The sequence below is a fragment of the Populus euphratica genome, unplaced genomic scaffold (genome assembly GCF_000495115.2).
Source record: "Populus euphratica unplaced genomic scaffold, PopEup_1.0 scaffold126.1, whole genome shotgun sequence".
Lineage (NCBI taxonomy): Eukaryota > Viridiplantae > Streptophyta > Magnoliopsida > Malpighiales > Salicaceae > Populus > Populus euphratica.
Window position 1 is genome coordinate 351,984 of NW_011500016.1, and position 17,781 is coordinate 369,764.

Genomic DNA, 17,781 nt, shown 5'->3' on the forward strand with positions numbered 1-17,781 from the left:
GGGAAAGAGAGATAGGGGACAACCACTATGCAGCCGCCCCTTCACCGCCCTTTCAACACGTGAAAAGTGGTTGGTGTCTTTTTCGAAGGATTGATGGTGATGACAGAGGAAGGAAGAAAAATCTTCTTCTTTCCCTTTTTTGAGTGTCCAGGGAATAAAAAGACATATAGTACCTTCAAAACAGCACCGTTTCATGCCTTTTTTTAAAACAATCCATGAAACGGCGCTGTTTTCGTTAAAACACACCGTTTCATTTAAATGAAAAGGTGGCAAAAACGTGTTAATTTTCACATTGGTCCTCAATTTCAATTTTGATTTTAGAAATCAATTCAGTTGCATCCTTGCCAAAAATCCAACAGCGACCTCGAAGTTGACTGCCTTTTTCACTTTGGTCTTTGGATTTGAATGTATGTAATTTGACCCTCAATTGATCAATAAAATTTTAATTTCTTCAATTGGACCTCTGATACGGTTTTAATTACAACCATTTTATTTACGCGCCTTTTTCAGTTTGGTCCTTAGTTTCAGATTTCTTCAATTAAGTCTTTACGTGGCCATCAAACTTCAATATTTATCCAATTAAACCCTGATTTGATCAAATTAACTCTAAAAAATTATAATTTGACTCCACAACTTTAATTTCTTCCAAAATCAATTTTTTTTGCAATCAATCATAAATTCAATCAAATCTTCAATAAAATTTAATTGAGTTCATAAACATTTGATTTTGGATTTTTTTTATTCAAATTGAATTTTCTGTCAACGGGGCAGTCATCAATCAATGAAATACCACCAAATTTTAATCTTTATATTTTTGAACCTCCTCAACTAATTTTTAACCATTTTTAGGGCACTTTGACATCCCTGTTTCATTGTTTATATTGTTTTATAATATTTTGTGATTTTTTTGTATTTTATTATTTTTTTAAGAGAAAAAAGTATGAATTGGAAAATAAATCAAAAATGGATTATAACAACTTTCACAATAAAAAATTAACCTATCAATCCACAAATAGCTTCCTTTAAATTCTTATGCATTTTTACTGTTGTGGCCATTTGAAATTCAATATCCTTCTTAATCCCTTTTAATCCAAACATCCTTCATTTTTTTTTATTATAAAAAATAATGACACCTTAATAAAATTAAATAAAATAGGAGAATATCTTATTAACCATTCTACTCCTAAAACTACATCACACTTTCCAAGCCTTAATACTTTTACATTAGTTTGAAACTCGTAGTTTTGCATAAACCAAGTCAACATGAGACAATTAGAATCACACCTTACCATACTTTTATTTTCCATAATTACTACTAGAATAATGGTTTTAACATAAGTGACTTTGATTTCTTTTACTAGTTTGATGTAAATAAAATTATAGGTGCTTCCATTGTTAATTAGTATTATCAGATCCCTTTTTTGACAGCTCCTTTTGATTCTTATAGTGTAGTGAGCATAACTCTCTACTTGTGTATTTAGCAATAATCTGTACTCCTTCACTATCCATTCTTCATTTATAATCATATTGTTTTCTCCTTTAGCCACTTTAAAAAATTCTTCATGCTCATTCTTTACACCTTTCATCATATGGAAGCCTTTATCATTGCATTAATGATCTGATACATATTTATTCCCACATCTAAAACATTGACCCAACATTTATATTTGATCATGAAATCTTTCAGAATGATATTATTATTGGCCCTTTCATTATCTTTACCTTCAAATGATTATAAAGTTTTGATGAAACATTATTTGCTATTTTGGTTGGTTCATAGGAGAAGTTCCTTCTTGGTAAATTATTTGACAACTTTACCATGATATTATTTTCTTCATCTTGCCATTTTGCATGATTAAAAACCTATATTAAAGTTGTTGGCTTGAGTATTTTTAGCATAGGTCTAATATTCGTTTTAATATACAAGAAACTTGTTATGTAACAAGTCTCCGGCAATGATTGATGGATTGAGCGCATGCATTAATGATTTAAGTTTTTCAAACCTCTTCAGATACTTGTTAACTCTTTTTTCTTGTTCTAGTTTATTGAATTCTTCAATGACATTTTTTTTATTACCAAATTGCATATAAAATCCTTTGTAAATTCTTTCCATCCAATCATATATTCCCTTGTACATAGAAGTCCTTCGTACTACACCTTTACCTTACCATCCAAGTAGAGATAAAGTCATTTCCATCTACTTTTGAAATGGTATAAATTTCATCTTGGAAAACTTTCTAAACTTTCTACATTTTCTTAACTAGCATCTTGGATTTTATCCATAAAAGATCATTAATTCCACCTTAAGCCAATTTACAATTTACCCTTCTTTTTTACTTTTAAATTTTCTATAGTTTCTCTTGGACGAGAAAAGCTTCCATTTAATTCTTGGCTTTACTTTCAAATTTCCTATACTTTCTCTTGGACGAGAAAAGATTCCATTTGATTCTTGGCTAGTTTTTTTTTTTTTAATTTTTTTTTTTTTTATTTTTTATTTTTTTTTTTTTTAATTCTTATTGTTTTTAGTAAGAGTTTATAATGTCTTTATAATAAAGTCCATTTTCAACTCCATCTGCACAATCTTTCTAGCTTGATTATCTCTAATTTCTTGTTGATTCTCATGTTTTTTTTTGTTAAATATGTATGTCGACCTTCCTGCTATGCTATTCTAAGACTTTTATTTTAATTGTTTTTGGTTAAATATGCACGTTCCCCTTCCTGCTATACTATTCTAAGACTTTTATTTTAATTGTTTTTGGTTAAATATGCACGTCCCCCTTCCTGTTATGCTATTTAAGACTTTTATTTTAATAATATCAATTATTATTACTAGGAATATGTGCTTTGGTTCTAATAGCTATATATCTTGGCTATAATATAATTGTTAGGCTACATCCTAACAAGTTCAACCTAAAAAGAAGTAAAAGAGAAAAATAAAAAACAACAAGAAAGAAAAGTGTAGATTCAAAAATTGTAACAACAACAAAATTAAATTGCTTTTTTTTTTCTTTTCAATTGGCTTTTCCATTGTAGATATTGTCTCAGACATCTCTAATAGATAAATATATAAAAAGAAAAAAAAAACATTACAGGGATATGGAAAGCCAAAAAACCCCCTTGCCATATTCAAAAGCAATTTCTATATGTTTTGATTAAGAAAAAAACTATATAATTGTTAGCTAGTAGTTTCGCATCTCCAATGTTATGCAACTATAAAACTTAATTATATTAAAATTAATAAATATATTAAAAAAATTATATTTACATGCATTAACAATTTTGCTTTCAGCATGGGAGATAGATACCTAAGTTAGGGTTAGTAAAAAAACTGAAAAATTGATTAAATTAAAAAAATAATAATTGAAAAAATAAAACTATGAAAAAACCCGAGAATATTTAAAAAACCAATCTATTTGGTATCGGTTTTATAAATCTGAAACTAAAAAAATCAAATCGAACTAAACCGAGTTAAACTAAAAGAAACTGAGTTAAACCGAAACTAAACCCATTGAAAATTAAAAAAAACCTCAAAAAATAATATAGTTTTTGGTTTTTAATATAAAATAATTAAATTGAACTAAAACCAATTTATTAAATTTTATTTTTTATTCTAAAATAATTAAATCAAATCAAAACTAATCAATTTAAACTTATTTTTTTTAAAAAATAATTTAATTTAGTTATTTTTCAAATAAAAACCGAATAAAATGAAAACCTCTACCTACCTACCCCTGAGTCATCAATCATTTTCCTAAAAATCTGGAATATACCTTAGATTTTTGTACATGCACCTTAAAAATTCAAATAATGAAAAAGTAAGTGCATGAGTCTGAATACGGCAGAGCCCACGTGGAGGCTGCTATTCTTTAATCCAGCCCTGTGGCTGAAGCCTCTTATCTCACAGTCTTCTTACAGACTGGTAGAATTATTACGATTAAAATATAACAATAAATGTAGAGAGCACTCCAGCACTTACAAAAGCGATCATGATCACTCCAAATCTAATTCCAAGAGGGGAAATGTCATCGTTGTGTCTGCAAACGCAACTCTCTTCTTTGTTCTGGGGCAGAGATTTATGCATGCTCCACCGACATGGTTGTGGTAATTATAGAAAGGGAAATTGTTCGAGTAAGGTTTATGCAATGTCAAGTAGGAGTAGCAGTGGCAATTCGGTTTATAAGATGAATCTGAATGAGTACATGGTCACTCTTGATAAACCTCTCGGTATTCGCTTCGCACTGTCCCTTGATGGCAAAATCTTTGTTCACGCACTCAAAAAAGGGGGAAATGCTGACAGGTCGAGGATAATAATGGTTGGCGATACTTTGAAAAAGGCTAGCGATTCTTCTTCTTCATCTTCTACTACTGATTCCCTTATCCCCATCAATGATTTTGGTGACACAATGTAAGAAATAGTCACTCCGTGTACTTTTATTATCTATATTTGATCATTCATTCTGCTTTCTGGGTTTCTTCTATTTAGGAAGATTCTGTTGGAGAAAACCACAGGAGGAGGTGGTGGTGGTGGTGGAGCCTTTAGCCTTGTCCTTGAGAGACCTTTCTCGCCTTTTCCAATTCATCAACTGAGTAGTGATTTTGATATTATTTTTTTCAATAGAGGACGTGTTCCCACCGCCACTTGGAGCAAAACCATCCTCGCTTCCGCTTTTCAGGGAAATGGAAATTCTGGCTTTGTAACCTTTTCTTCCAAGTTCTTGACTCCCCATGGATGGAACAAGCTTTTCAATCATCAAATTGTTCCTTCTCAAAATCTTTCTCCTCCCATCACCCAAATTGTTTCTATTTTTACTGAGAAAGAGCCAGGAGATGGGGAATGGTCTCATGGGAGCTTTCCATTGGAGGAATATATCAAGGCACTTGATCGTTCTAAAGGGGAGCTTTACTACAACCATTCTCTTGGTATGGGCTACAGTAAGGTGCGAACCAATGTCGTCAACCTCTCTTTTGTTATATTATGTTTAGCCTCTACGACTAGGAGCTGGATACTTGCTTGCACTAAGTTTTATTTTTTTATTTATATACGCTTCGTTGTGGCGGCAGGTTACAGAGCAAATATATGTGGGATCGTGTATACAAACACAAGCTGATGTGGAAAATTTGTCTAAACTGGTGAGCGCTCCTCTACCCTATTTGTTGAGCAAAACCATTTAGTAGTCTAATACAAGTTCCCGTTCACTTTGTAAGAATAACGATTTGATACGGAGGATGCCATTTGTTTTCCATTCAATGCTATAATCTAAACTTCAATGTTCATTGTTGATTCGGGAAATTTACTTCTTACATGTTGTTCTTCTAGTTAATTGTAATTTGAAAAGGATGATCTAATTAACTGACTTACCACTTCTGTTTGCTTTATGTTACAGCCACCTTCATGAGCTTCCATATGCCTGTTGATGTGAAGTTCTAGTTTCTCATGCTATGCCTTTGGGAACACATTTTCTATTTTCTTATTTGTCATGTGTTTAAATATGTCTTGGGAAAGGATAAGTTTTAAGCGGGCTTATTTGAATGTGATTAAGTTGTTTTAAGTGGAAAAAAAGTATGATATTCAATGAACTTCATTGCTTGCATCTTCATGTTTCAAATTCCACTGCTCATTTAAATTTGAAGTTAATTTATGCAACAGGGGGTCACTGCTGTGCTGAATTTCCAGAGTGGTATTGAAGCAGAAAACTGGGGAATCAATTCCAACTTGATCAATGAGTCATGCCAAAAATTCAATATCCTCATGATCAACTATCCTATAAGGTTTGGTACCATATTTGTTTCTTGTTTTCTTGAAGGAGATGGTTCTCTCTCATCCATATAGGGTATATGCGTGTGTTTTCACACATGCATCCATTTACGTGTTCTTGCGTGCACACAATATTCAAAACTTGTATTAAAAATTTTGCATGACCACAAAGGAGAATTGAAATTGATCTAGGTGCAAATTATACAGCAGGTTTTTCTTTGTCTTGAATATAATACAGAGGTAAATTTTCCTGCACTTTGTGTTTCAGGGATGCTGATTCCTTTGACATGCGGAAGAAACTACCATTTTGTGTTGGTCTTCTATTACGCTTACTAAAAAAGAATCATCGCGTGTTTGTCACTTGCACAACTGGATTTGATAGATCCCCTGCATGTGTGATTGCATATCTCCACTGGATGACTGATACTTCCCTTCATGCGGCTTATAATTTTATCACTGGACTACATCGATGTAGGCCTGACAGGTTCTTCTCATTTATCCTTACTATGTATTTAATTTCAATTAGAACAACCCCTTGTTCCGGGTTCTTAGTTATGCACAGGTTTGTTTTTCTACTGCTGAAGTATGGAACATGATAGAGTGGTACCATTTCATAACATCCAAATTACTGGAACGCAGCCTGTTATTATAATCTCTTAGATACCTTATGCTTCGGCTTCTGGGTCCATTTTCAAGTCTGGTAACTCTTCTACTAATTGGTTTCAGGATGACCTGTACTTCCCTCGATGCAGCTTATAATGTTCTGAGTACTTCACTACCACAGTAGTGCTGCAGCCATTTTTTTTTTTAATTCTGTGCTGTGATTACTAAGCATGAAGCATTGTAGAGCCATATTTCCAGAACAACCCTGTTACTCTCACTTGATTGCTAAGGATACCTTATGCTTAATCTCCTGGAACCCATTCTGAAGTTCAATAATTTTGCTCCTAACTGGATTCAAGAATTATTCACTCAATTTCTATAATATTTAATGATGTGTGGTGCGGAGTGCATTATACACTAAAATTTTTCTATTTTTATTTTTATTTTTTCAAATCCAACGAGGCATTTAATGGAACCTTAAATGCAGACCAGCGATTGCTTGGGCAACATGGGATCTTATAGCTATGGTGGAAAGTGACAGACACGAGGGACCAGCAACACATGCTCTGACTTTTGTGTGGACTGGACAAGAGGTAACTGATGATTTTCAATGTGATGAAAGTGTTGGTATTTTACTTAATGGCATAGGAAGTTTATAGCATATAACTTATGTTTTCCACATGAAACTTGAGTAATTACAGAACAAGTTTGTTCTTTGACTTTGAATAAAAGGGAGAAGATGTATCATTGGTTGGGGATTTTACTGGAAATTGGAAAGAACCAATGAAGGCAAGCCACAAGGGTGGACCAAGATATGAAGTTGAAGTTAGACTTCCACAAGGAAAGTAAGTGATGTATGCATTAATTTTTGTGTTTTCAAAACTTAAGCATTTTAAAATAAGTTGTGGCACTGCATTTTGGTTCGCTTTGGTGTTCAAGAATTTCTAATTTCATACTATAAACAATTCTTAACTCTCTCCTAGTTATAATGAAAAAAAATATACTAGTAGTTGATTAGTTTAATTCTTTATGTTGTTTGAAATATGAAGAAATTTTTCCTCTGTTTTTTCTTATTTGGTTATTTATTTTATTTTTGGAAGTAGCCTCTCATACCTTGAATGTTTCTGATTTTTTGTTGGGTTGATTTATGTGGTTGAATTTTTCCCCATGTTCCAAAATTCATCAATTACAATGGTATTTATCCCTATCAATAATAGATGTTAAGGGGTAGCGTTATAAATGTATAATGTCTTGTCCCCTGCTCATCTTTGATAATATCTGCTGTTCTCTGTTTTCTTCCCTCTATTGGAGTTGAATAGCTTCTGGAACATTCAACTGTGGCAATGTTTAACTGGTTTAGGTACTACTACAAGTATATAATTAATGGGCAGTGGCGGCATTCAACAGCTTCACCCACAGAAAGGGATGAAAGAGGGAATCTGAACAATGTGGCAGTGGTTGGTGATATTGCCAGTGTGAGGCCTTCTATTAAACAGCAAAAGAAGGTTGGTCCATTACATTATTTATTCTATTAACTTGACATATTGGTGCCTTAATATCTTTTTTTTTTCCTACTGATATTCAAAATGTAGATTTTTCATTTCTGGTTGATACTTGATACATCCAAGTTCATCCTAGCTCATTAAATATATTTTTTTTTTTTGAAAAAGAGTGAGGAGAAGAAGAAAGACTCAGTGCATATTGTTTAGTTTAGGAGTGTAGCTTTTTTTTTTTTTTCTTTTAAGCAAATACTAAACTTTTGGGTAACTAGAAGGCTGATTTCATTTCGACGTCTGGTTTGGCACTCATATTTTCCCTCAACTGCCCACTGTCTTAAGCATCATGAGTTTGTTCCCCAAATCACATGTTGTCATTGTTTATAACAAGAGAAGGATAATGCTAGTATTTTTGCACTGTTTTCTTTCTCAATATACTGGAACCACCTCAGAGCATGTCTTCAATAAAACTTACAGAAGGGTAGATTGGTATAATACAAACCTCTAGAAAATACCCTCCTGTATCCCAACAGATAAAGTACAAGAGTACAGAGTCTGTTTTAGGGATTGTTGACTTACCCATTCAGTGACTTTGGCGCTATAAAATGGGTAGGGTGGATTCAATAATAGATGTCTATTGGCATTCCAGCCTTCTCTTTCTCCTTTCAGAGCCTATCTGAATAGGATGAACTACCTTGTGGGATATGTTTGTTTTGGAACAAAAGAATTAGAATTTGGCCGATCATCTGGAATGTGTATATATTATCAATCAAATTCACAAGCATTTTGGGGACATTTGTTTGTTTTATGGTCTCATCAGCCATGTTGAGTGGAACTGAGAGATTTTTGAGGATACCATTGCCAGCACTTCAATGATTAATGACCAAAATATGTTTATTAAATCAAGTGGTACGGTCTTTTTCTGACTATCATATGATTAAACTTACAGGACGTCAACATTGTGAAGGTGATTGAGAGGCCATTGACAGAAAATGAGCGCTTTATGTTGGCAAAGGCGGCACGCTGTGTTGCGTTCTCAGTTTGTCCAATCAGACTAGCTCCCAAGTAATTGTCTGTATGAGGCTATCTTGGACGAGTACTCTTCTCAAGGCCTAAGTCTTCGTATCGGGTTATACAAGTTCAAAGAAATTGTCATGTCTATTACTTTATACAGGTACCATTTTGTTACACGGGGCATCCTGTAGAAATAAAACGCTTTGTAATTGTTACATAAAGCATGTGAAAATGTGCCCAAATTTTTAGATTTAGTATGTGCAGTAATCTGATTTTGCCTAATCATTCATTTGGGTTGTTTGCTTAAATCTGCTGGTTGCTTTTTACCTGGATACAAAGGGTTCAGTTCACAGGAGCACCTACGTTTGCTGCTAGAGCCTTTTGGACACCATCATCATCATCATCATCTTAGTGATGTGGGAAACATACTGCAAGCTAGGGTTTTGTCAAAAGTAGCTTCTGAAGGTTTAAATTCTGGTGTGTAGTGTCGCACAGTTTGGCAATAGTCTGGTTCCAATGTGCTATGAGCATTTCTTTGAGGCTTGGTTTAGCGGTGAATTCAGAACGTAAGCATCTCCATATCCCAAGGACATTGCTATAACCTTTGTGACGGGTAAATACGTAGGAAATGCTCATAGCGTTTCATTTTACAACCGTTTAAAGTAATTTTCAAGATTTTCTCTCTTCGTTTCCTCTCTCCTCTTCGTTAATATTTATCTTTTATGGAGTAAGTATTATAAAATTTATGTATAAAAAAATTGATTTTGAAAGCAATCTTACTCTTAAAAACGTGTTAAATATGATATTTATTAAATTATGTCAATAAAAGCAAAAAATAAAGAAAAAATTCAAAGAAAAAATAATTTAAAGTAGAATTAATAAAAAATTTACGTAGATAGTTCAAATATATATATATAAAAGAAAATATAGCTCAGCTTGATTGAAAAAAAAAGGGTGAAAATTAATGAGATTAAAAATTGAGTTCGCATGTATTTTCCTTGACCTTTCTTTATAGCTCCTTAATTTCCCTTGATCTTTGTTTTTTTTTTAAATTTCAATGTCATCACCAAATGAGTATCTTCACGATGAATTAAAATTATAGTTGCTAGACTCAGTCTAAAATTTACTTGGTTAGTTAGTGAATAAATACTTTCACTATATAATTTCATCATTTATATCCATACTTTTCAAGACACCCCTTTAACTTGTAGAGTTTTGATTGACTAAATTAATTATATCTACTTAGTTTGATTAGATTATTCTGATTAGTGAAGTTTGACTAGATTAGATCATAATAAAACTAACTCGAATTAATCTCAAGTCATCGAGAATTTAGATTTATTTCTAGGTCAAGCAAAATCTGATAACTATGTATTAAATGTTACTCATGAACAACTAACAATATAAATCATTATAATCTATAATTAGATTTGGTGCCTCACGTTACAAAATAGAATGAAGAAAGATAGCAATTTCACTGTAGACAATTGCACAATAAATCACACTAGTGTCTTTTTTTTTTATCATTAAACTTGTTTTTCATAATTTTTCATATGAAATTTTAGGTGCTTTGTGAATTGATAGACCCTTATCTTTGCATGTTCTAGAGATTTAAAGGTTTTCATTAGATTTTAAAAGTTGATCAGCGGTAATTCAATGAAATATAGTTTGAATTTGTAGTAGAAAGATACAATTAAAAGATCATGGACCAAACTGAAAAACTGAAGAAAACCCCTTGGTCAATCTCAAATGGGTGCAAAAAAGTGCCTTTCAATCCACCAAATTTACATTGACTTCTTTTTTACTCCCTTTTATTTTTTGTCTAAAACCTTATTTTATTTATTTTTAAGTTCTTGAGTTTGAGAGAGGAGAGAGAAAATCACTAGAAAACAAAAAAAGAGAGAATATTGTTGCTTGATCATATTTTGATAATAAAAAAATAATATTAGTATTAATGAGTTCTATTTAATGATAACAAATCTATTATGGTGTTGTTTTTATGCCTTAATCTTACTAGAAAAAAAGATCAGGTCTTTAGGGATTTTTCAAATTCATGTTAATTCTTCTTATGATAATGAAGGTAGAAAGAATAATAAGGTTGTGTTGTTAGTTAATTTTGGTGATAAAGATGATGATGTTGTCTTAAGTGATGATGATGGTGGTAATGGTAATACTAATGTTAATGGTTCTAGTGAAGGGGTTGAAATTGAAATAGATGACAATGTGGGTGGTTCTATTGAGAGTGATGATGTTGTTGAGATATATAGTGATAGCAAGGAAGAAGATCAAGACTATATCCTTTGTAGGGAGGAAGGATTTAAGTTTAAGAACGAAGCTGAAGATGATTGGATTGATAGTTTAGTAGGTGATGGTTCAACTGGGAAAACTTTTTATGATGATTCTAATTCAGACAATAATTGAAAATCTAGTAGTGATGTTGATGGTGTTACAAGTTATGAAAAAGTTGAGAGTGATAACAATGATGGTTTTATTGATAAGGATAATATCGGTCGGAGTAACAAATATATATATAAAAAAAAGAAAGGATGGCCTACACTAGGTTCAAATATAAAATGTTTAAGTTAGGAGTTGATGGTTTTATAAAGTTTAAAGAATCTCATGTTTTCAGCAATGTAAATGAATTAAGAGATGTTTTGAGAGAGTACAAAGTGAAACATGGTTACCATTAGAAAAATATATATTGATCAAAAGCATAAAGTGGTAGCAAAATGTATGGCTGATGGGTGTATATTAAATAACAACAATGGTTTATATTATTGTTGAGTATGAAAACAAAGAAATATGATGTGGTTTCTATATGTATTTTATGAATCCATTAGGTATGATATATATTAAAAAAACCCTTTTTGTATAATGCATGACAAACATAAAAAGCGTAGCGTGATGACAAAGGGCTTGAGATCTGCATAGTAGATCTCGAGTTCGAGTCAGGGCGTGCATTTTTTGTAAAAATCTAGGATAGTTGAGGTTTTACTCGCTCATCTAGACCCACAAAATATGCTTTTTGAGGAGTGTGGTTTTCTTGAATAAAAAAAAATGACAAACATAAAGTAAACTATGTTTTTATTATAATTTATGTTTGATGTTTGGAATGAATTTCATGCACTAATTACAATTGTTTTGTTATGTATAAATTTTGCCTAAAGTAGTAGCATAGATATTTCTTAAGGAAATACACAAGCATTATTTAAGGTATATTTATGCTAATATGAATATTTTTTTTTTTAGAGGCTTGGAACTTAAGATCAGACTTTAGAGTGTATCAAAATCTTGCATAACTATTGATTTTAAAAATTACATGAAGGACATTAGAGAAATGGATGTTTGTGTTTTTTTATTAGTTGAATAACATCCCTTCTGAGCATTGGTCTAGATATATATTTAACTATCATCTTAAAGTAAAACAATATAACTAATAATATAACAAAATCCTTTAATAGTTGAGATGTGAAGTATATGAGTTTGCTAAATTGTTATATTATTAGAAAATCAAGTTGAAGCTAATGACTAAGTTTTATGATAGATTTACCTAGGATTTAATTTGGGAATTAAAGACCACCCTCAAAGTTAGAAATTTATTGGACAATTATGTTAAGAAGACAAGAAATATAAGAATGATTTTAGCTAGTTCTAGCTAGTTCTAATGAGTACCAAGTGTATAAGGGGCTAAACTAGGCTTTGTGTTGATTTGAAGAAAGGACAATGTCCATATGGTGAGTGGATGGTTACTAAAATTCCATGTAAGCATATGGTGCCTTGTATACATCAAAAAAGGATTGAATTTAAAGATGTTGGTCATGCATATTTTAATGTGAAAAATATTTAGGAAGGCATATATGTATGTTTGTTGGGATGTTATGTGCAATACTGGTATTAAAAATGTTTGTTGTTGTTATCAATATGTGACTACTAGTGCTATATTTAAATACTTTTATGTTACTAATGTTGTGTATTATAGTTATTTAAATATTTTAATTTATTAGATTGAAATGAAAAAGATAATAACTACAAACATTAACATCACACACAAGAATAGCTACCAACAACAATATAACAGTTGTAAAACTAGATTTCATATTATAATTCTTACTTTAAACTCTACATAATTTATCTTTAATTTTTTTGAATTTATCTACAATTTGTTTCATATCATGAGAACATGATCCACTTATTGTAGATAGCACCAATCAATTAATATATTCTTGCATGATCTATCATCACTTCAATGAAAAAAACTTATTCTTACTGGCTTTTATTTTTTATATTGTAACAACACCTTCTTTCTTTTTTTTCACATTTCATGCGCCATCTATTTTTGAGTTCATGCACCATCTATTTTTGAGTTCAAGTCCATCCAAGGTTTCCAACTTCGTAAAACTCCGTCCGGTTAATGGAGATGATGATATTATGATGACATTTTAATGATGTTAGAAAATGGTTATGGATAAAACTTCACTGTGAGTTGGTTCTGATGGTGATTGGAAAACATTGTTGCGTGGAATTTGGGCAGTGTGATGTGGATGAGTGAGATAGTGTTTTTGGGCTCTTAGAAATTTAGCTACACAAATGGTGAAAGCTAGTGTTTTTTGGTTAAGAGAAAGGTGATTTTGTGTTTTTATTTCTACGATTGATAATAAGTTCGGATTGTGGCAAAAATATGGTGTTTTTCTTATATAATAGTGAATAGTAATATTTCTATAATTTGCATTAAAGATTATATATATATAGAGAGAGAGAGAAAGAGAGGGAGGTACGTAGCTAAAATTATATAATAGAAGGGTCAAAACTCAAAATATAATTTATTATTAAAAAATTTATCCATTTAAAATAAAAATATATTATTTTATTTTATATTTAAACACTAAAATTATAAAAATTTAAAATATTTTACAAGATCTGAACCTCGGCCCTTACTTGTTTCTTTTTGGATGCTCTCTTGTCTTGTGTGTGTGTTTGTGTGTGTATATATATATATATATAAATTAACCTAATAGTAATATAAATACATTCTTGTTATTTTTAAAGGATTTTTAGTAATTGAATTAGAAATAATAGCAAATTTATAGATAATTAAATAATTTTTGTTAGTTTTTTTAGGCATGGCAGGTATAAAATGTAAATTGATTCACGTGCAATAAAGTTTAAGCTGCAAAATGTAACTTTTCAAAAATCAACAAGCAAATATAATTTTCTATTGAAAAAACCACGAGTTATGCCTGATTAACTTTTATTTAGATGGATGTAATGGAAAAACAAAACTTTTGCCTTGCAACGCAAGTCCTCTTGGAATTATTTTCAAATTAACCTTTGAAGATTTTATTGCAATATTATAATTAAATTACTCATAAACCGTGCAAGGTATGGGTAAATATATCGCTACATATAATAATACATGAAACTGTATTCATTTTGCTCATAAACCTTGTTACGATGAGGATTATGTCTAGTGACGGGCATGAAACTGTAGTGTTCGAAACCTTTTTTGGCTCACAAATTAGGACAAGCTTTAAGCTTCCCAACTTGCAGTTACCCCACCACTATCTCCAGACGATGATCAAATATGTTCACACCTTGCCAAATAATGTTGTCATGCCTTCCATATCCACAAGAATATTAGTTCGTACAAGTGAGTGAAAATCTAAAATTGCTAGAAACTATATGACCTTCCATGTCCCATGTTCTTAATTTCTCCTTCAAGCGCTTCACTTGCTTGGAGAGTCACAACAATGTCCGTGTTCTAGAGAATAAATGGTTCGACCAACTAATTATCGCCGCAAAAATAATGGTTAAGTATGATCTTAGCTCGAGAATACCCCACAATCTTGCCATCATAATGATTGACGAAGAGTACCAAAATATTGAACAAGAAGACCAGCGCACGTATTGCCTGGGAATTGGAATGTTCATCGAGGAGAAAGAGGATTTTGCAGGTTTCCACTTCTTGGTTGAAGGTCTATTCATGTCTAGCAACTACAAGTCACCAATGGGAACGAATTTGTATGTGTATATCCTGCAAGAGCTGTTATGGAGGTAAGAATTACGTGCTGTGTTCCTTTCCCATTAATTAATACCAACAACAAGATCATATGACTAGCTAGGTAAGGTCATTTTCTGTAGTTTTTTACTTTTAAATTTCGTTCTCGAAGGCATCCGAATTAATATATCCAGCATCACTGATAAATCACAAAGTCATTATACAAGGCAAAGCTCTTGGTAAAAATCACATGGAAGACCAAACCTCTCGATCCTCATGTCAGTGACATTACAAGGGATGCAAGGGGCCGGTCTCTAGCAAGTTCGGATCACCAATGGCTCCAGAGCCATGTTTTAGGGATAGGATCTTATCTCCACTTTCCATCACTCATCATCATGTGTGCCACATTTGCACCAGTTATTCCATGGCTCAAAAGGATATAGCTATCTGCTTTTTAACCATAAAAAACGCTGTTTCATCTTCATCCTCTGCAATACAGACACGTGCCACCCATCTGCTTTTGTTAAGACTAGGATAGACAGGTCTATCTAACATGAATCATCCGGCATCCATTGAAGGGAAGATGCCTCATACAGAGATAATTCAGAACGGCATATTGCAATGCAACTCTAAATAACCTTTTCATTTATTAGTGCCTATATGTAATGGAAACATTTCCCATAATGAATTGATATGGTAATTATTTATAGCATCGAACGTGAATCTAATAAGATGGTAATCTCTAAATCCCAAAATAATTATAATTGTCTGTCTATAATATAATGTAATATAATATGGGAAGCATATATTGACTGAAATTATAAATTAGCATGTCTGAGAAAACGAGCTTCCAAAATACATTTTCAATTTTCGAACGCTGAGGGGAAAAAACAAAAACAAAAACAAGAAGAGGAACGGTACGAGCTATCACGATGAGGATTGAGAGGCAGCATCGATCTCGAACGTCCAAACCTCATCTACAAAGGCAATAGCTTTTATTCACCGAGCTATCGTTTTCATTATCTACAAAAAATGGGTATAAAGCCACAGAATCCTAAGGTCCCGTGAACAATGTCGACGGCTTCGATTAACAGCTGGTGTCTCACCTCTGTCTCCGCCTCTAAGAGATCACTACCCGCATTACGTCCTTCAGTCTTCGCTAGCCTCAACTCCTCTGTTTCTCCTCCTACACTTATCAGAAACCAGCCTGTTTTCGCAGCCCCTGCTCCTATTCTCTATCCACCTCGGGTACAGTACAATGCATTATGCATGCATATACTGTTAACTATTATTTACTAGTGTGTGTGTAATAGGCATCTTTTCAACCATAAACTAAAGGACTCACAAAATGGTTGATGATAATAAAAACACAAACTCTAGATATTAAATCTTTTTTTCGGATGATCTTAGAAAAACATCCCCTGTATCAACCTGGTACGTTCCAGAAACATTCATATAGTTGATGCAAATCTTCTATACATCATGTATACATACATGTACATGATAGAAGCCAGTTAAGATTCCTCTAAGAGGGCAACAGAAAAGGTTGTCCATTCATAAAATAATATACCCAAGAGAAGGGGAGAAAAAACTCAGTTCTGTTCCCTCGTTTGGCAACATTTACAGCGTAGTAAAGAGTTCTCATTTGACAGTTTATTTTTATGCGTTTCGATATGCATTAATTTATTGCGTATCTTAGCGACATGCATTTGAATAGGTTTCTTCACTCTCTTTTCATTTAATTTCTTGTAAGTACTTTCTGCTGCCTTGTTTTTTTCCTTCCCTTTCATTATATAATTTACACGTTCCTTTTTTAAAAAATTAATATTCCTGAATGCTTTGGGACGGAATTATCAGAGAGGCGAAGAAATGGGAAAGGACTACAACGAGGCTATTGAATCTCTCAAGAAACTCCTCAGGTAAAAACGAAAAAAAACCTATTATTTATCGTAGCAAAAAATAATGGTAAAACAGTGTTTTCATGTTCCTCCATCCCATGTATCCTTCTTCTTCCCTAAGTTCCCTTCATCCCTCCCCGAGCAGAGTGTACGTAAGAACTAATTAAAAGATAATCTCTCCTTTCTTAACGTAAGAAAAAAAAATTAAATTAGGGGAAGCGAAAGCATGAGCTAAATGGCAGTGGAGAGAACAAGCTTGTATATAACTAAAGTATTAATGAAGTAATGTGTATTTGAATGGTCGGTTGCAGTGATAAGGAAGATCTGAAAACTGTAGCAGCTGCGAAAGTGGAGCAGATAACAGCTGAATTACAAACCGCCTCATCTTCTGACCCTAAGGCATTCGAACCTGTTGAGAAGATTAAATCCGGCTTCATTCACTTCAAGAAGGAGAAATATGAGTCTGTCATATTCACTCTCTTTCTCCTCTTACAATTCTTCTAGTACATGCTTAATACACACAGGAGTTCGTAGCTAATAGCTATGTATTTGAAGTGGTTTTTGTGCTTTTTGTTTGGCAGCAAGAATCCGGGACTGTACTCCGAGCTTGCCAAAGGCCAAAGCCCCAAGGTGCGCACGCACGCTTAATCATAGACATGCATGTGCTAAGTGGTAACTATAATTAACCAAGATGGAGTCATAATGAAATAGTAAACATGGTTTATTTAGTTATTATATAGTAAAGAAAGATTGCTCTCATGTCGTGTGTGACCCAAACCCAACGAGTCTCTTCATAAAAAAGAAAAAGTTGGGTTTCTTGAGATATTTTTGATGCCTGTGTTGTAATCAAAATGTTACAGTTTATGGTGTTTGCGTGCTCGGATTCCCGGGTTTGCCCGTCCCATGTGCTTGATTTCCAACCAGGGGAAGCTTTTGTGGTCCGCAATGTTGCGAATATGGTCCCGCCATACGATCAGGTTAATCATCCTCTCATGTTACTCTGTGATCTTTACTCTTTCC

General features: G+C 32.6%; 3 protein-coding genes across 3 annotated transcripts in view; all 3 read left to right on the forward strand.

The window, feature by feature from the left end:
* The first annotated feature begins 3,885 nt into the window (after window positions 1-3,885).
* Window positions 3,886-9,176, forward strand: LOC105141700 (phosphoglucan phosphatase LSF1, chloroplastic). The gene is made up of 9 exons (XM_011049008.1): window positions 3,886-4,405; window positions 4,484-4,937; window positions 5,062-5,130; window positions 5,648-5,769; window positions 6,024-6,239; window positions 6,846-6,951; window positions 7,091-7,203; window positions 7,719-7,863; window positions 8,804-9,176. The coding sequence occupies exons 1-9, from the start codon at window positions 3,987-3,989 to the stop codon at window positions 8,921-8,923; spliced, it is 1,764 nt and encodes a 587-aa protein (XP_011047310.1). The 5' UTR covers window positions 3,886-3,986; the 3' UTR covers window positions 8,924-9,176.
* Window positions 9,177-14,360: 5,184 nt separating this feature from the next.
* LOC105141701 (uncharacterized) lies at window positions 14,361-15,570 on the forward strand. Its single transcript, XM_011049010.1, has 2 exons — window positions 14,361-14,919; window positions 15,036-15,570. The coding sequence occupies exons 1-2, from the start codon at window positions 14,558-14,560 to the stop codon at window positions 15,046-15,048; spliced, it is 375 nt and encodes a 124-aa protein (XP_011047312.1). The 5' UTR covers window positions 14,361-14,557; the 3' UTR covers window positions 15,049-15,570.
* Window positions 15,571-15,907: 337 nt separating this feature from the next.
* Window positions 15,908-17,781, forward strand: part of CA1 (carbonic anhydrase 1) — a 3,303-nt gene continuing 1,429 nt past the window's right edge. Inside the window, exons 1-5 of the mRNA XM_011049011.1 lie at window positions 15,908-16,111; window positions 16,721-16,782; window positions 17,073-17,222; window positions 17,343-17,391; window positions 17,622-17,738. Of these exons, the coding sequence (XP_011047313.1) occupies window positions 15,935-16,111; window positions 16,721-16,782; window positions 17,073-17,222; window positions 17,343-17,391; window positions 17,622-17,738 (555 nt within the window). The 5' untranslated portion in view covers window positions 15,908-15,934. The remainder of the gene's footprint in view (window positions 16,112-16,720; window positions 16,783-17,072; window positions 17,223-17,342; window positions 17,392-17,621; window positions 17,739-17,781) is intronic.